The 15346-nt window shown below is 42.5% G+C and overlaps 1 protein-coding gene across 1 annotated transcript in view; it reads left to right on the forward strand.

Annotated features, from left to right (window-relative positions):
• Positions 1-15346, forward strand: part of SOS1 (SOS Ras/Rac guanine nucleotide exchange factor 1) — an 88361-nt gene that overhangs the window by 12857 nt on the left and 60158 nt on the right. The window contains exons 2-3 of the mRNA XM_077814172.1: positions 9026-9151; positions 10428-10559. Of these exons, the coding sequence (XP_077670298.1) occupies positions 9026-9151; positions 10428-10559 (258 nt within the window). The remainder of the gene's footprint in view (positions 1-9025; positions 9152-10427; positions 10560-15346) is intronic.

Below are 15346 nucleotides of genomic sequence, written 5' to 3' on the forward strand. Positions count from 1 at the left end.
CCTCCAGAATCTTCTGCCTTCTGTCTTCCTTCTCTCATGGGACAGGAAGGATCTCTGAGAAGATAGCATTGACATTCTTTTTGAGCATTCTTCAGAGTTCCCGGAAGTCATCTATTATTTGTAAAATATCCTGCAATGCAATATCATTAGTGCAGATATGAACCATCACCAATAGATCTTTATCTGTTGACTTCAGAAGCCTATCCAATCTTAGTAAGACCTCACACCTTGGCTTTGGGAAGATAGCACACCATCCTGTTGCCCACCTGTCCCTAGCAGAACGTTCTTTCAATTCTTCTAAGTACTGAATACTCAACGTATCAGTTCAGTCTTTATTTGAACTATTTTGTGACTAGCCTATAAATATTTAAAGTTGGCATGTCTAGGAATAAGCTTTTAGGTATGGTGAAGCCAAACAACCCTTGTTCTTTTGTCTGTTGCCATGTTTACTCTCTCTTACGTTTATCAATGTATTATGTATGTATACACAAGAGCTTATGCTCCAATACGTCTGTTAGCCTATAAGGTGTCACAGGACTCTTTGCCGCTTTAATGTATGTATTGTAACTTATGATTTAAAGTAATAAAAAGAAATGAAAGAATACTCATTTTGACAAGTTATCTGCCTAGTCAAGAATGTCCATTCGGCTTTCTCTTATCGGTGTAGAAATGGTCACTTATATGATATAATTCTGTAATTTGAAGCTTACTGATACTTCTAACAACAATCATATGCCTCTGCGCTACCTCACTGCTATATACATCAATAACATGACTGCCATAACCATACATTTTTCCACTTCAAATGTATGCACCAAGTTGTACTCCCAGATTTGTAGCCAGACACCACAAAATACCTGTTCACTTTTCTACTGCATATAACACTCTTGTGAGTAGATTTATTCTAAAACAAAGTGTGAATTTTTTTTTCAGTAAGAGCTCAGCTCACCCCAATCTGTATCTTGCATTAGAACTCTAGGGCTTGTCTGCCTTGAAGGCTATGATTAAAGAACTAGTAAAGTGGTAATTTCACAAGATGGGAGTGAAAGGTGAGCAACCGAGCAGGAAAGGGATTTGTAGTTTTAAAACTTCTAAAATGGATGTGAAACTTCAGTGACTAGTTTAGCACTCTCTGAAGCCTTTGTAAAAGATTTAAGCAGCTGTTTTAATAGTCTCCCTTATCTCATCCAGGTAAGCATTTCAGAACAAACAAGTTCTCGTCATTTCAGGGTGGAGTCAAATGTTCAGATAAATAGTGATCTTTGGTACTGGAGTGTGATGTTTCGCTATATATATGAGCTCAGTAAACTGAACATTAACTTCATCTTCTGAGTTCATGTATTTATTAGTATGTGTGGGGGGTCAGCTTTCTGATTCAGAAAATTGAGGAAGCAAGTAGGGGGTCATCCATTTTGGATCTGGTTTTGATCAACAGGGGTGAATTACTTGAGAATGTGAAGGTGATTGGGAATTTGGGAGGAAGTGATCATGATCTGGTAAAATTCAAGATCCCATGGAATGGAGGACATGAGAACAGCAAAAACAAGGACACTGGACTTCAGAAAGGCAGATTTCAACTCAGAGAAATTGTAAGCAAGGTCCCATGGAAAGACCAATTAGGAAGAAGAGGAGTCAAGGGGTCTGGCATTTCTTAAAAGATGGAATTCTAGAGTCCCAACATCAAGCTATTCTGATGCAGAGGAAAGATGAGAAGAACCACAGGAGGCCAGTGTGGTTGCACCAGGAGCTTTTTAGCTCTCTAAAAAGCAAAAGAAGGGATACAAAATAGGAGGGGCATGTCACCAAGGAGGTCTACATGGGAATAGTGCGAGCATGTAGGGACACAATCAGAAAAGCTAAAGCAACAAATGAGTTACAGCTGGCAAGAAATGTTTGAGACAACAGGATGGGGTTCTTCAAATGTCAGACAAAAAAAAGAAAGATCAATGATGGTGTGAGTGCACTGCTCAATGGAGAAGGTCAATTGGCAACAGAAGATGATAGGAAGGCAGAGCTCCTGTATACCAACTTTTGCTTCAGTCGTCTCTCAAAAAATAATGTGACCAGGCAACTAGTGAAGTTGCCATAGACAATAAAGGGGAAGGGATTCAGATTGGGATAAGTAAAGACTAATCTGAATGAATTCAAATTAGTGGGCCTGAATGCTATTCAGGGTACCCAAGGGTACTGAAGGAATTAGCTGAAGAAATCTGAGCCACTGGCAATAATATTTACAAACTCATGGATTACAGGAGAGGTCCCGGAAGACCGGAGAAGGGCTAACATAGTGCCCATCTTTAAAAAGCAGGGAAAGGAGGAGCTGGGGAATTATAGACCAGTCAGCCTGACTTTGATACCTGGGAAGCTACTAGAGCAAGGTATAAAACATTCAATTTGTCAATACGTGGAGGATGAAGGGGTAATCGCTAGCAGCCAAGAACAAATCATTCCAAACAAACTTGATTTCCTTCTTTGACAGGGTAACTGATTTGGTGGCGAGGGGGAATTGCGGTGGACATAATATACCTGGACTTCAGCAAGGCTTTTGGCACAGTCCCACATGACATTCTGATAAGTGAACTGGAGAAATGCAGGCTTGACAGAACTACCATTAAGTGGATACACAGTTTGTTAAACAACCGTGAACGTACAAATGGCAATGCTGGGCCAGACCAAAGGTCCATCTAGCCCAGTATCCGGTCTTCTGACAGTGGCCAATGCCAGGTGCCCCAGAGGGAATGAACAGAACCAGTAATTGTCAAGTGATCCATTCCCTGTCACCTATTCCCAGCTTCTGGCAAACAGGGGCTAGGGACACCTCCCCGCCCACCCTGGCTAATAGCCATTGATGAACCTATCCTCATGAACTTATCTAGTTCTTTTTTGAACCGTGTTATAGTTTTGGCCTTCACAACATCCTCTGGCAAGGAGTTCCTGAGGTTGACTGTGCATTGTATGAAAAAATACTTCCTTTTGTTTTAAACCGGCTGCCTATTAATTTAATTTGATGACCCCTAGCTCTTGTGTTATGAGAAGGAGTAAGTAACACTTCCTTATTTGTTTTCTCCACCCCAGTCATGATTTTATAGACCTCTATGAAATCGCCTTTTAGTAGTCTCTTTTCCAAGCTGAAAAGTCCCAGTCTTATTAATCTCTCCTCATATGGCAGCCATTCCATCCCCCTAATCATTTTTGTTTCCCTTTTCTGAACCCTTTCCAATTCCAATTTTTTTTTTTTTTTTGAGATGGGGCGACTGTCTGCACGCAATATTCAAGATGTGGGTGTACCACATGGACTTATATAGAGGCAATATGATATTTTCTGTCTGTTTATCTATCCCTTTCTTAATGATGTCCAATATTCTGTTAGCTTTTTTGACTGTCGTTGCACATTGAGTGAGTGTTTTCAGAGCGTGGTAACAGCTAATTTAGACCCCATCATTCTATATGTATAGTTGGGTTTATGTTTTCCAATGCACATTACTTTGCATTTATCAACATTGAATTTCATCTGCCATTTTCTTGACCAGTCACCCAGTTTTGTGACTGGGCAAGAAAGGGGCAGATGAAATTCCATGTTGATAGAGTAACTATTAATGGAATAATGTCAGATTGGAGGGAGGTCTCTAATAGAGTGCCATAGGGATCTGTTCTGGATCCGGTGTTTATCTTCATTAATGACCTGGATGTAGGTATAGAGAGCACGCTGGTCAAGTTATCAGCAGATGACAAAAAGCTGAGGGTAGGGGTTGCCAATGCTTTGGAGGATAGAGCTAAAATTCAGAAGGATCTTGATAAATTGGAGAACTGGGCTATAGATAACTAAATGAAATTCAGCAAGACAAATGTAAAGTACTACACCTAAGAAAAACCAAATGCACAAATACAGAATGGGGGGAAACTGACTTGGCAGCAGCAATGATGAGAAGGATATGGGAATTGTAGATCACAACCTCAACATGAGTCAGCAGTGCAATGCTGTTGCAAAAAAAGCAAATGCAATTTTAGGTTGTATTAACAGAAGCATAGCATGCAAGTCACTAAAGGTGATAGTATCACTCTCCTCAGTGCTGGTTAGGCCTCAGCTGGAGTACTGTGTCCAATTTTGGTCACTAATGACAGAAAGAATGTAGAGAAACTGGAACAGATCCAGACTCAAGCGACACAGATGATCAAAGGGATGGAATGCAAGCCATATGAGCAAAGGCTGAAGGAACTGGGTATGTTTAGTTTGGAGAAGAGGAGATTAAGGTGGGATTTGATGGCGGTCTTCAGATACTTGAAAGGCTGCCATAAAAAAGATGGAGAAAAGTTGTTCTCTTTTGCCACTGAGGGCAGGACAAAAGACAATGGGTTCAAACTACAGTTTAGCAGATTAAATTTCAGGAAAAACTTCTGAACTGTAAGAACAGTAGGACGATGGAGCAGACTGTCTTGGGAGGTTGTGGAAGCTTCTTCACTGGAGGTTTTCAAAAGGAGGGTGCATAGCCATCTGTCTTGGATGGTTTACACAACAAATCCTGCATCTTGCCAAGGGGTTAAACTAGAAAACTTTTGTGGTCCCTTTTAACCCTGTGATTCTGTGATTGCATGGGTTCGTCACCTGGGCCTGCAAATGGGGCCTATGGGGGAGTCATGAGCACCCCTTTTATTGTAACACGGGGTCACGTGGAAAGGTTGAGAATCATTTACTTGTTTTATTAACCTGTTTTTATAGAATCAAAGAATAATAGGACTGGAAGGGACCCTGAGAGGTCATCTAGCCCGGTCCCCTACATTCATGGCAGTACTAAGTATTATCTAGACCAGTGGTTCTCAAACTTTTTTTTCACGGACCACTTGAAAATTGTTGAGGGTCTTGGCAGACCACTTATTGATCTTTCTAAATGTTTGTACCATTAGTTAACTATTGTAAAGCACTTTGGATAAAAGCACTATATAAAAAAACTTTTTGTTTGTTTGTTTTTTGTTCTACAAATAAAAACACACGACTCATTTTAATATACGTACAGATACTCCCTGGGTTACGCAAGACCCAACTTACGCAAATTCTCATTTACGGGAAAAGCTCTGTAAACCAGAAATAGGATTTGCGAGTCACGGAGATTTTTGTGTAACGTACGGGTATACGTTTCCAATTTACGCAAAATCCAAGTTACACAAGGCTTTCCGGGACAGAATGATTGCATAAGTCGGGGAGCGTCTGTAGTCTTGCCTTTCTAATGTGATGGATGTGCCCTCTCTCCCCAGCTATGGCAGCCCCCAAGCTGGAGCTGGGAAGGAGGGAGGTCTCTCCCACACCACAACAGCCACAGAGCTGAGGCTGGGAAGGAGGGCTGTCTCTCCCCGGCAGCCACAGCCCTGGAGCTGGGGAAAGTCGCCTTTTTCTCTGACCGCCTCAGCCCTACACATCCCAAATTCCCCCCACCCCCTTTTCTTACCCCATTGTCCCCTCACCCCAAGGCCAACACTTCACCTTACATGTGTGTCTTCTCCAGGGTCCAGGCACCTAATTAGTGGAGCCACGACTGTGCGGCTCCACTAGTTAGGTGGGTGGCCCTTCATTCTCTCGTGTGAGGCTGCCCAGGCGCGAACCTTAGAGGGAACTATCCGCGGACCATCTGAATGTCTGCAGACCACAGTTTGAGAACCTCTGATCTAGACCATCCCTGACAGGTGTTTGTCCAACCTACTCTTAAAAATCTCCAATGATGGAGATTTCACAACCTCCCTGCGCAGTTTATTCCAGTGCTCAACCACCCTGACAGTTAGGAAGTTTTTCCTAATGTCCAACCTAAACCTCCCTTGCTGCAATTTAAGGCCTTTGCTGCTTGTCCTATCCTCAGAGGTTAAGAAAAAGCAGTTTTTCTCCCTCCTCCTTGTAACGTACTTGAAAACTGTTATGTCCCCCCTCAGTCTTCTCTTTTCCAGACTAAACAAACCCAATTTTTTCAATCTTCCCTCATAGGTGTTATCTAGACCTTTAATCATTTTTGTGTCTATTCTCTGGATTCTCTCCAGTTTGTCCACATCCTTCCTAAAATGTCGTGCCCAGAATTGAACACAATACTCCAGCTGAGGCCTAATCAGCGCAGAGTAGAGTGGAAGAATTACTTCTCATGTCTTGCTTACAATACTCCTGCTAATATATCCCAGAATGATGTTTGCTTTTTTTTGCAACAGCGTTACACTGTTGACTCATTTAGCTTGTGGTCCACTATGACCCCCAGATCCCTTTCTGCAGCACTCCTTCCTAGGCAGTCATTTCCCATTTTGTATGTGTGCAACTGATTGTTCCTTCCTAAGTGGAGTACTTTGCATTTGTCCTTATTGAATTTCATCCTATTTACTTCAGACCATTTCTCCAGTTTGTCCAGACCATTTTGAATTTTGATCTTATCCTCCACAGCACCTGCAACCCCTCACAGCTTGGTATCATCCGCAAACTTTATAAGTGTACTCTCTATGCTATTATCTAAATAATTGATGAAGATATTGAATGGAACTGGACCTAGAACTGATCCCTGCGGGATCCCTCTCGTTACATCCTTCCAGCATGATTGTGAAACACTGATAACTACTCTCTGGGAACGGTTTTCCAACCAGTTTTGCACCCACCTTATAGTAGCTTCATCTAGGTTGCATTTCCCTAGTTCGTTTATGAGAAGGTCATGCAAGGCTTACTGTTTAACAAGTCTTGAAATCATGTGCCAGCCTGTGTTAATGCATATTCTTATTGCTGCTTTTCTTATTTTCCCTCGCTAAACCTATACTTTTGGTTTTCCACCGTTGCATCCTAAATTAGATTGCTCTCTTTAGGACAGAAACTGTCCTACTCAGTTTGTACAGCAGCTGCTATGGTGGTGCTCTAATCCCAGTTGGAAGGTTTAGGTTTTATGTAATGCAAATGCTAACATATGATATTATGGTAATCTCAGTGTGCAGTAAACTGAGCTGTCCTGGATTTTTGCCTGATAGGCTAGTAGTTTTCCTGCTGTTTCACAAACACCACCAAAACCATATCATACAAGCTGGTTAGAATGAGGTGCTGGCAAAAATCAAATTTGCTTCAGATCCAGAATAAATGCTCTGGTCAGTCAGTTTGCACAGAGATTTGTTTTTCATGATTTCCCAGGGATTTTAAGGTAAAAAGCAGTGACTACTAGAGATGCTTTTAGACCCACTAAGTGTGGACATAATTTGTCAAACTAAACCCACCCTCTCAGTAAAGTTTTAGCAAACTGCACAAATTCAAAGGCAGGATATATAACAAAGAACAGTCCTCAAACATGAAGCCCCATGGAGTGCTTCAGCAGGCCCACTAGGTTTCTGCTTCTGAGGCAGAATGATGCATGCACGTTTGATGCTTTTTTTTCTCATAAGATTTAATTCCTGCTGTAAGTGCAAATACGAATGCAGCCTTAACTGTGGAGCTACTAATGATGCCTCCATAATTAATCATTTACTGAATGTTGGCATGTTGAGTTGATATTCGGATTGGATAGACTGACGGTTTATGATTTAGGGAAGGTATTTCAGGGGATTGGGGTGACTGATGGAGGGTTTTGGAGTGTGGTGGCGGGATAGTAAATTTGGTGTTTTGCTACTTGGAATGACTATGAAGGTTGTTACCTATCAGCTTCCTTTGGCACAAATACTTAAACAGTTGTGGTGAATACTTCGAAGAACAACGTTCTTGGGTGTTTTTAAAATATTACTTCTAAGGGTAGGTCTACACTGCCCACGTTAGAGCATGGCTGCAGCAGCGCTGTGACGTGGGCAGTGTAGACATGCTTTATCACTGGGGGAGAGCTCTCCTGGCAATAAACAAAAACCCCACCCTGAAGGAGCAGTGGTAGCTTTATAGCCAGGAGCGCGGCTCCCAGTGATAAAGCGCTGTCTATACTGGCGCTTTTCAACGCTAAAACTTTTGTCGCTCAGCGATGTGTGTTTTCACACCCCTGAATAACTAAAATTTTAGTGCTGAAAGTGGCAGTGTAGACATAGCCTAAGACTTTGAACTTCGTGTGTACCTAAACTGTTAAAACCAAGCTATTTGTTAGCTGCAGGGGTAGGAAGAAGCCATTACACTGCAGTCCTGTTTCAGGTAGTACTTTTTAATTACTAAACCGGTATTTCAGAAAATTTACATCTGTAATTTAACAGGTATTGGGGGGAGGGGGAGAAGGTGCATCTTCACTATATTTACGTCATTGGGAATTTATTCCCAGCTATAACAGCAAATCTAAATTTTACCTTTAGTGTGTAACATTAACATTTGTAAAATTTGAAGCATTATTGAGTGCAGATCCGATGAAGTAATGTATTGTAAATATTTTTATTTTGGAGATTGGTTCAGAATAATCAAGTATTCAAAACAGTGCAACTGGCACTTACGATAGTTTAACTTCCTTCAAACAACACTAAAGGAAACTTACTTTTGGTGAAAGCCAAACTCTTTAGGCAAATTGATTTAAATTTAAAGCTTTAAGACTGCTAAATTTTCCTAAACAGGTGGAACTATTTAAATATAGTGCTGTACCTTAAAAAATATTTTAATTTTTGCATTATAGTCGCTCACATTGCATTAAACATAGTACACACATACTATTCCAGCCTAAAGAGTTCAGTCTGCAAGCAATAGATGAAGGGAGGGAAAGGGAAAAATATGCAATGTTTATTTTTTTTAAATATATATGCATAGCTGCTTCACAGCCCACTCATTATCAGACAATATCCTGTAGACATTGCAGTAGAACTAAGTCAGCATCAAATGTTGTGTATTTCAAAATGTATTCACTTCAGTACTGTGGGTTAGATTTGGCACAAATTGGTATGGTTCCTTTGACTTCAATCTGTGAGCTATGCTGATTTAGACCACATAAAATTCTGGCTCTCTTAGTTTTTAGGTCTGTGGTCTATTGCTCCTGAAATTCTTTTACCTGTAAGTTAGCTTCCGTGGAAATAAAGCATGGACTCAGGGGGAAAGTGTGCAAGGTTTAAATCAATTTTCTGTTCAATATAGGTTCAGGTGCAGGTCCATCCTAAACTTTCCTCAGCTGAAGATGCTTTACAATATGTTGAGGAGTTAATTCTGCAGTTGTTGAATATGCTGTGCCAAGCCCAGCCAAGAAGCTTTCTGGATGTAGAGGTACAGAAAATATTTATCTTTTTTGTATTTTGCAGCTTTAATTTGGGATGCTGTGGATGAATAGTCTAATTAGCACTTTAAAATGTCATGAGAAATACATGTATGCAGTGTTGTTGTAGCTGTGTTGGTCTCAGGATATTAGAGAGACATGGTCGGTGAGGCAGTATCTTTTATTGGACCAACTTTTGTCAGTGAGAGAGAGAAGCTTTCGCGCTTACAGCCTCGCTTTAATGAGGAGTACAGTAGAACCTCAGAGTTACAAACACCTCGGGAATTAAGGTTGTTCGTAACTCTGAAATGTTCCATAATGTTTTGTTCAGAGTTATGTTGTTCTTTCAAAATTTTACAACTGAACATTGACTTAATACAGTTTTGAAACTTTACTATTCAGGAAAAAATGCAGCCTTTAACTATTTTAATTGAAATGAAACAAACACAAACAGTTTCCTTATCTTGTCAAATCTTTTTTCTTAAACTTTCCCTTAATGTATTTATTAGTTTAACACAGTACTGTACAGTATTTACTTTTTTTGGTGGGGGGGGGGTATCTCCGCTGGTTTTTAGTTTGCTTTTTTAAAAAACCTAGGAAATTATACATAAAAAAACTACATTAATGGGACATTAAGGTTGCAAAGTCAACCACTCAGCAGTTTGGAAACACCAGAATTAAGCTTGCCCATGAATCTTAATTTGGCTCCCTACTTGTGTATATACAATAATGGTCTTTAGTTACTTGATCAGACTATTTTTTTCCACAGGATCCCTGCCTTACTCAGTGCACAGGATGGACTGTGCTCACTGAAAGAACAGCTACTCTGTATTTTATTTATTATGCAATGTGTGGCTCTATGTCTTAGTCACCGCACACTATTCAGTCCCTGCTCTGAAGACAGAATTATTAACTTCCTTGTGGCCTTTTCTATAACACTCATCTCTGTAGCATCTGAGTGCTTCACAAACATTAATAAACTTCACAACACACCTGAGAGTGTTTCCTAATTGAGTGCTTAACTTCACAACCTTAATATTCTTTGTAGTTTTTTGTATGCAATACATATTTAGTGTACAACATTTAGGGTATGTATCTCTATATAGTTTTTGGTATAACTTTAGTTTCTATCTGTATATTAAAACACGGTTGCATCAAAATAAATTATTCCTTTTAAGGAATTGCTTTTAATCTGTAACAGTGAAGTATCTGTCTGAACAAGTATACTACTTGCTGAATACATTCAGATTATTCATTAAGCCCTTAGTGTTTGTTTTGTTTCCTAAGGATCGTGTTCAAAAAAGTTTTCCCCATCCTATTGATAAGTGGGCAATAGCTGATGCCCAGTCTGCTATTGAAAAGAGGAAACGAAGAAATCCATTATCTCTCCCAGTAGAAAAAATCCATCCTTTGTTAAAAGTAAGTACTCAAATCGTAATTGATTACCTTGCTACTTAAAATTAGGCAAACCTGTCTTTTACAGAACTATATAAAGTTAAGGTTGACATTTTCATTCATTGTCTGTATATTGCCTGAAATGTAACTCAAAAGGAATAAAACAAATTTTACATGACATTCAAAGTATCTGGGTTTTAGTGTATCATCATCATTGTAATATTTCTATTTCAGTTAATTGTATGCTTGTTAAATACATTTAGGACTATGATTATACTTCCCAGAAGTTGTTTAAATTGTTCTTCGAGTGATTTTACGTGTGTATTCCACCAGAAATTTTCCCCTCAATGATACCCATCTGAGTGGCTCGAACCGCTGGCACCAATATAAAGGGTCTAGCCGACCCCGAGCTCTCTGTTCCTCCTTACCTCCTGTGATAGCCGCTGGAACAGCTCTTCCTGCTTTTCCAAGTACTCACAAGAGAACACAGACTACTGAATTTTATTGTAGTTTCATGTTTGTTCAATTAGGATTTTACCCCATCTGAAGGTTTCAGTTGATTCCCAATGCCAAGGGATGCCTTGGTCACCAGGCTTCAAGCCCTGTGTTTCCTGAAATAAGGCTATTCCCGTGAGCGACCTGCACTCAGGTTGCTTTAAGTGCCTTGGGGAAACTCCTATTGGGGAACATTGCCAAATTTGCAGGGACTTTAAGCCTCGCACAAAGAAAGTTTGTGAAGCCAGGCTATAGTTTTTACTATGAAGGCGGCCTTGAGACCTCCATCTGAACCAGGTTGGTCCTACTGTGCTCGAGTCCCAACACTGTTCACCATCCCAGTGCTTGAGAGGCATAAGAAGCAGACTGCTAAAAGGCTCTGAAATCTGCTTAGGCATGGAATAAGAATAGAGTGCAATCTAAGTCTAAGCACTCCTCTGCATTGGTACCACAGAAGACTGCATCACTGACACCATTGATTCCAGAGCCAGAAGGAGCTCCTTCCACATTGGTGGTATGCACCGTATGGATACTTTCTTGGTACCGACCACGCCAGAGGCATTTGCAGCCGCCAGGGACCTCCTGACCCTGTTGGTGCCAGCAAACGCAGGAGAACCAGCAGGATTGCTACAGCGCTCAGTACCATGCAAACTTCACATACTCCTGACATCTCGCCCTTTGGTACCATCGAAAGGAAAACCTGCAATGCTCATTTCTCTTTGGCCTCTGCACTGATTGCTGGCACCGTCTGCAATGACATCTCCGTGGTCAGTGAAAAGAGCGTCATTGTCTTCTGAATCAGAGATTGGTACTACATTTCCTGTCTTGGGAGCCACTCTCACTACCCCGTCTCCAGACATGTCGACCCTTCCTGGGATCTGGTCACAAGATACCATCAAGTGATTCCCCAGGAGGTCACTGGGGGCCTACACCTGTCCAGTGGCCTTTTTGAAAACCGTGGAGCTTTCCCCCCATTTCCAGATCATATTCAGGCACTCCTATTCAGTGGCATTGGAAAGGTGTGTGGCACTTACCCACTGGGCAGCACCCATTCCAGACACCAGTACCGAGCCCGGTATCTGGTATCAAGACCTGGCTCAACAGGACGCTACAGGTCAAGAAAGAAAGGAAGAGCATTCTCATCTAGTCCTGGCCACCTCTTTCCACCTTTTCGATGAGCCAGTCTCAGGAGGAGGCATGTCACCTCCCTCAGATGACTATAAGGCACACCAAGAATTGTTAGAGGGTTGCCTTAGGTCTGGGCATACAGGTGGAGGAAGTGAAAGAATCCTCAAACCTCCTGGTTGAAATTTTAGCCACTGCAGGTCCTTTCAGAGTGTGGCCCTGCCTCTGTGAGGCCATTATGGACCCAGTTAAGAGGCTGTGGCAGACTCCTGCATCCCTTCCCCCTGACCCCCACACACACACTTCAAAAAGGGCCGAGCACAAGTATTTTGTACCCACCCCAGGTTGAGTTCCTCTACTCCTTCCTCCCTTGTAGTATCTGCTGCCAATGAGAGGGAAAGGCAGGGGCATCACAGCACTGCCCCAAAATCAAAAGACTAAAAAAAAAAAGTTAAACCTGTTTGGTAGGAAAGTTTATTCAAGGTGTTGCAGTTCAGGATTGCAAACCAGCATGCACTTTTGGCCAGGTATGACTTTAACATATGGGACTCCATGCTGAAATTTAAAGACACACTCCTGGAAGATGCTAGGCAGGAGTTCTTCTCGCTGATGGGTGAGGGCGAAATTGATGGTGAGGGCTTTGCTGCAAGCTGCTCTGGATGGGGCTGACTCAGCTGCCAGATCCAGGGTTTCAGCAGTAGCTGTGAGTAGGAGCTACTGGTTGCAGTCCTCTGAGCTCCCACGGGAGGTCCAACAGACTGTGCAGGACCTTCTGTTTGAGGGATCCTTGCTCTTTTTAGAGTAGACTGACACTAAGCTTCATGTGTTAAAGGACTCAAAGGCAACCCTGAAGTCCCTTTGGTTGTACACCCTGGCTGCTTCCAGGAAGTACTTCAGGCTACAGGAACCTCTCCGGTATTCTGCTCCAGCTGTCCAACGGGACCTGCAGAGAAAGAAAAGTAGAGGTTATAGGAGTAGACCACCTCTTCCTTCTACCTCTGCATTAATGCCTGCCCCACCTAGACCCCCCACCAGGAGTTTCTAAGGAGGCATTTGGATGGGATGTTTAAGGACATTGCACCAGTTGCAAGGATTCCAGGCCCTGTTTTTCATGTTTGCAAACTGCCTTTCCTATGTCCTCAGTGCTTCGTCTCCTATCACTATGGACTGTTAGGTATTGAGCACTGTAGAAGAGGGATACACCCTCCAGTTTTTCTGCCCCTGCATCCCAACCTCCCTCCCTTCCTGTCCCTCTTCAAGGACCCCTCTCACAAATAGCTTCTAGTGCAGGAAGTTTAATCTGCCCTTCAAATGGGAGCCATAGAGGAGATTCCACAAATTTAAGAGGGAAGGGTTTCCACTCCCATTATTTACTAGTCCCGAAAGCCAAGGAAGATCTCAGACCTATTTTAGACCTGCATCAGCTCAACAACCATCTCAAAAAGAAGTTTTACATGGTTACCCAGCATCCATTATTCTCCCTCTGGATCCTAGAGACTGGTATGCCTCCCGCAATTTAAGAGATGCCCACTTTTATGTGTCGATATATCAAGGGCACATAAAGTTCCTCATATTTGTAGTAAAGCACTTGCATTACCACTTCCTGGTGCTTCTGCTTTGCCTGTCTGCAGCTCTGGTATTCACAAAATGTATGGGCCGTGGTAGCAGCGTTCCTCAAGAGATTAGGAATGCAGGTCTACCCTTACCTGGATGACTGACTAGTCAAGGGCAGGTCCAAAGCTCAGGTTATATCCAATGTTCAACTCATAGTTAGCCTTCAAGGCCTTAGGCCTACTGATTACTGGAGACAAGTCTATCCTTTGCCTAGTACAGAGGATAGAGTTTACATGGGCTGTGTTGGATTCTACCCAGCCAGAGTGTTCCTCCCAGAGTCTTGATTCCAATCTGTTCGATCTCTCGTGACAGACCTCAAAATTCATCTGATCGCAGCAGCCTGAAACTGCACAAGGCCATGTACAACACGCAAGGCTGCACCTTAGGCCCCTCCAGATATGCCTGGCCTCAGTGTACTTACCAACCTATCTTCATCTGAACACTGTGACCATGGTACTTTTGCATGTTCTCATTTCGTTCAATTGTGGTTGGATCCTCTGTGTTTGTCCAAACGTTCCTGTCATTAGCCCTCAACCATCAATGACTTTGATCTCGGACGTAGCTCTAAGGTGGAGAGTCCACCTGGGGCCCCTCCGAACTCAGGGTCTTTGGTCCTTGAGGGAGCTTGCTCTTCATAGCAACATCCGAGAGCTCAGGGCTATTTGTCTTGCCTGTCAGGCTTTCCTACCTCATATCAGGGAGAAATCTGTTGTTCTTACAGACAACACCTCAGCAGTGCTTTACCTCAACAGGCATGGGATCGCTAGTCCCTCCTCTGTCAGAAGCAGTTCACTTGGGGGAATTTTGCATAGCCCAGTCAATCAACCTGTGGTCCTCTTACCTTCCAGGGGTGTGGAATGAGCTAGCAGATCACCTGAGCAGGTCATTTTTCAGTCACCATGAGTGATGTAACCAGTGCATTTTCCAGCAGTGGGGGACTCCCCAGATAGGTCTATTTGCAAACAAGTATATCAGAAAATGTCACCAATTCAACTCCCTGCAAGGCCACAGTCCGGGCTTTATCACGGATGCCTTCCTGCTACTCTGGGTAGCATACTTTGCATTCCCCCTAGTCCTGCTCCTATACAGAGTGTTGCTAAAGATCAAGTGGGATCACGCCTGGGTTATTTTATTAGCTCCAGCATGGCCCTGCCAGCCCCACTTCTTGACTCTACTGGTCCTTTTAATTGGCAACTTCAGTCTCCTTCCTGTTGCACCCCAGTTTGATCTCTCAGGACCACAGATAGCTGTTTCAGTCAAACCTGCTATCTCTTCATTTAACAGCCTGGAAGCTTCATGGTTAAATCCCAAAGAACAGGCTTGCTGAGAGCAAGTTCACCAGGTCTTATTAAGTAGCAGCCCTCCACCTCTACCTGTCAAAATTGAAGCAGTTCTCTCTCTGGGCTTGTCAAATGGTAGTCTCATTGATGCATTCATCCAGCCAAAATATATTCGCCTGTCTGCTGCACCTGAAACAGCAAGGTTTAGCATTTTCCTCTATCCAGTTTCACCTGGCAGCAATATCCGCTTTCCAACCTTTTGGTGCTGCTAAAGGCTGGTTTTCCTAATTGCTATTG

This window comes from Eretmochelys imbricata, chromosome 3 (assembly GCF_965152235.1).
Source record: "Eretmochelys imbricata isolate rEreImb1 chromosome 3, rEreImb1.hap1, whole genome shotgun sequence".
Taxonomy (NCBI): domain Eukaryota; kingdom Metazoa; phylum Chordata; order Testudines; family Cheloniidae; genus Eretmochelys; species Eretmochelys imbricata.